The 2,500-nt window shown below is 42.0% G+C and overlaps 1 protein-coding gene across 1 annotated transcript in view; it reads right to left on the reverse strand.

Moving 5' to 3' along the window:
• Positions 1–2,500, reverse strand: part of LOC137968022 (plexin domain-containing protein 2-like) — a 47,905-nt gene that overhangs the window by 1,603 nt on the left and 43,802 nt on the right. The window contains exons 12-13 of the mRNA XM_068814636.1: positions 1,328–1,528; positions 1–854 (exon numbers count right to left, since the gene is read on the reverse strand). The exon at positions 1–854 is cut by the window's left edge and continues 1,603 nt beyond it. Of these exons, the coding sequence (XP_068670737.1) occupies positions 756–854; positions 1,328–1,528 (300 nt within the window). The 3' untranslated portion in view covers positions 1–755. The remainder of the gene's footprint in view (positions 855–1,327; positions 1,529–2,500) is intronic.

The following is a 2,500-nucleotide window of genomic DNA, read 5'->3' on the forward strand; positions in this document are numbered from 1 at the left end:
ACCAAGCCTCGATACCCTACAGTGTATTGAAAAGAATTCTTGCTCTAAAATGAGGCTTGGTAGGCTAATTTTCACGTGGACAAAAGAATTATAAATGTGATCGCCATTTATGAATAAGGTCTATAGGTTTTGATACCTCTTAACCAACGGTTAGCGCTAACCAGGCTTCGAGCAACCGACCCCAGGTATTCAACTTGAATATAAAAAGTTGTCGGGCCGATCACATCATCCAATGGCCGTCAGCTGCATCAATCAGAGCTTGAAGAAAATTTGTGTTGTTGGCACTTAATGGGAGAAACAAGTACGTGAAGATAACATCAGCTTTTGGAATTGATCTTGCTGCACATTGGCTGAGAAGATGGTGCCACCATAGAGCCGTTTCATTACCGATATTTTGATTTCTAGATGCTGAAAAATATCGATAAATTGAGACTTGCTTGCTCGAAAGTGCTTTCTCGCACCTACAGTAGCACTGCCTGCCTATGTCTGGTTTGCAATATACTGGCACACATGACTGTCTTCGTCTGTTGTGGTTGGCCCAAATAATTATTCAAGATGTTTAAGTCTTGGGGCACTCAATGGAGTACAGAAAACTATAAACTGTTCGTAAAAGAAGTAAGCGCGAGATACAAATTCCTTCATTTCCCAAGATATGGTATGAATTACCAGCGAGAAATTTGACAGCAAGGTTAAAAACTTCAAGGTGAGTTTGTGTGTTTGGTGCAAAAATTCCACGCTCTTTGGAAATCCCCACTTCACAACACTTCGGCTTTGATATCGGACGGTGCTACATCACCAGCTTTTCCAACGCCAACAGGACTACGTTTGAACAACTCTCTTGGACGTCGAGAAATCTGAAATGACAGGTTATCATTTTTCCATTTAGTCATTCCCCCTCCTGTTTCTGATGACAACTGACAATAACCGGAAATGGATAAAGGAGATCAGCTCTAAACGATCATTGGCAACAACTAGCTATTTAATGTAAAATGTTTTTCCCTGGAGCTTTCTGCCCTTTGAATATACACCTGGCAAGTAAAAAAGGAATTTCAATTCACAAGTTCCAGGAGCCCAGAACGAACCAGCAAGTCACTTTCCTAGAAGTGGGTCATGTTAGAAAGTTAGTGACCGTAAACCAGCTAGAACAAAATATTTGGCTGTCTGCCACAACAGCTTAACATTCTCATTGATCAATTAATGATTGATAAATACAAGACCGAGTCAATTTTCGCACCAACATCTAATTCAATTACATTAAAGACTTTTGAATATTACATCCTTACGTCCATACCAGTCTACGATGGTGACCCTAACTTATTTCACTTACGTCAATGAGAAAATGTCCAGATTTGGAGGTAGGGTAGCGATAAGCATAGAAACACCATGCAACAACACTGATCACCAACACTAGCACAATAAAGATGGCAACAACAGCCTCAGCCCCAATGCCCTTGCTTTCAATGTTGTTTCTGGTTTGGGTAAATGCTGTCGTTGTTGGTCTGCCTGCAACACACCTCTCGTCCGATATCTGAAATTCACGTAATATAAAAGAGTTTTTCTAACATAACGGTACGGTTGAATCTTCCTGACTAGCCAGCAAAGGTCTATCCTTTCAACCACTTTGTAGGGAGCACATGAGAAGGCCGCAAAGCCGCTGTGGGAATGGGCTGGAGGTAACACTACCCCATTTATTTCCTCTTGGGACTTTGCTGCTCATTTTTGGGGATTTGCGTCTGTTTAGTAATAATGTAGATCACAGATTACGTCGAAATGTCGTAAGAACAAAAAAAAGATGTTCTCACCAATTTTAACGTCTTCTTATGTAATCTATTACTGAACAGAGGTACCGCAACAAGGAATCTATTTGTTTTATAAAAAAAAATTAAAAGTTCTTTTATGGTGACGTCAGCTATGCATCTGTCCTCTTGTAGATCATAGGTGCGAACCAATCGAGATTTAAATATAGTTAAATGAAATTTAACATAGTTTACGACCGGGAGCTAGTCTGGTCAGTAGCGTTTTTGCAGCCGTTTGTTAGCGTTTAATGCGTTCTGTAGCGTTTGCAGCAGTCTTAAGGTTGTGGGAGCCCTGGGGCTGACATTGTCCAGCGGTATTCCTGGTTAGTGCATGCGTTGTTGTCCCATGTGTTTGCAGCGTGTTTGTTGCTCTGTTGGCGTGGCGTTGTGAGTCGAATTAGTAGTTTAGTGGTTCTCGGCGTTCCCTCCCTATCCCCCTCCCACTCTTTATTCTTTTTTTATATTTTATTTATTTATTTATTTATTTTTTTATTTTTTCTTTTCACTGAGCTATCTGGCTCAAGTGTGACAGGTGCCTGAGGAGGGCCTGGCGCCGGGGGCTCGTGGCTTGGTTGCGGGTTGGGCAGGCCAGTCGGGTGTTCTAGCGCCTTGGGGATGTGACTTCGGTTGCAGCCCCCAGGCTTCTTGGGCACCTACCCTCCACTGGCGACTTGGGCGTTAATTGACCTATTATATAATTTGCA

The sequence above is a fragment of the Montipora foliosa genome, chromosome 8 (genome assembly GCF_036669935.1).
Source record: "Montipora foliosa isolate CH-2021 chromosome 8, ASM3666993v2, whole genome shotgun sequence".
In the NCBI taxonomy this organism is placed as follows: Eukaryota; Metazoa; Cnidaria; class Anthozoa; order Scleractinia; family Acroporidae; genus Montipora; species Montipora foliosa.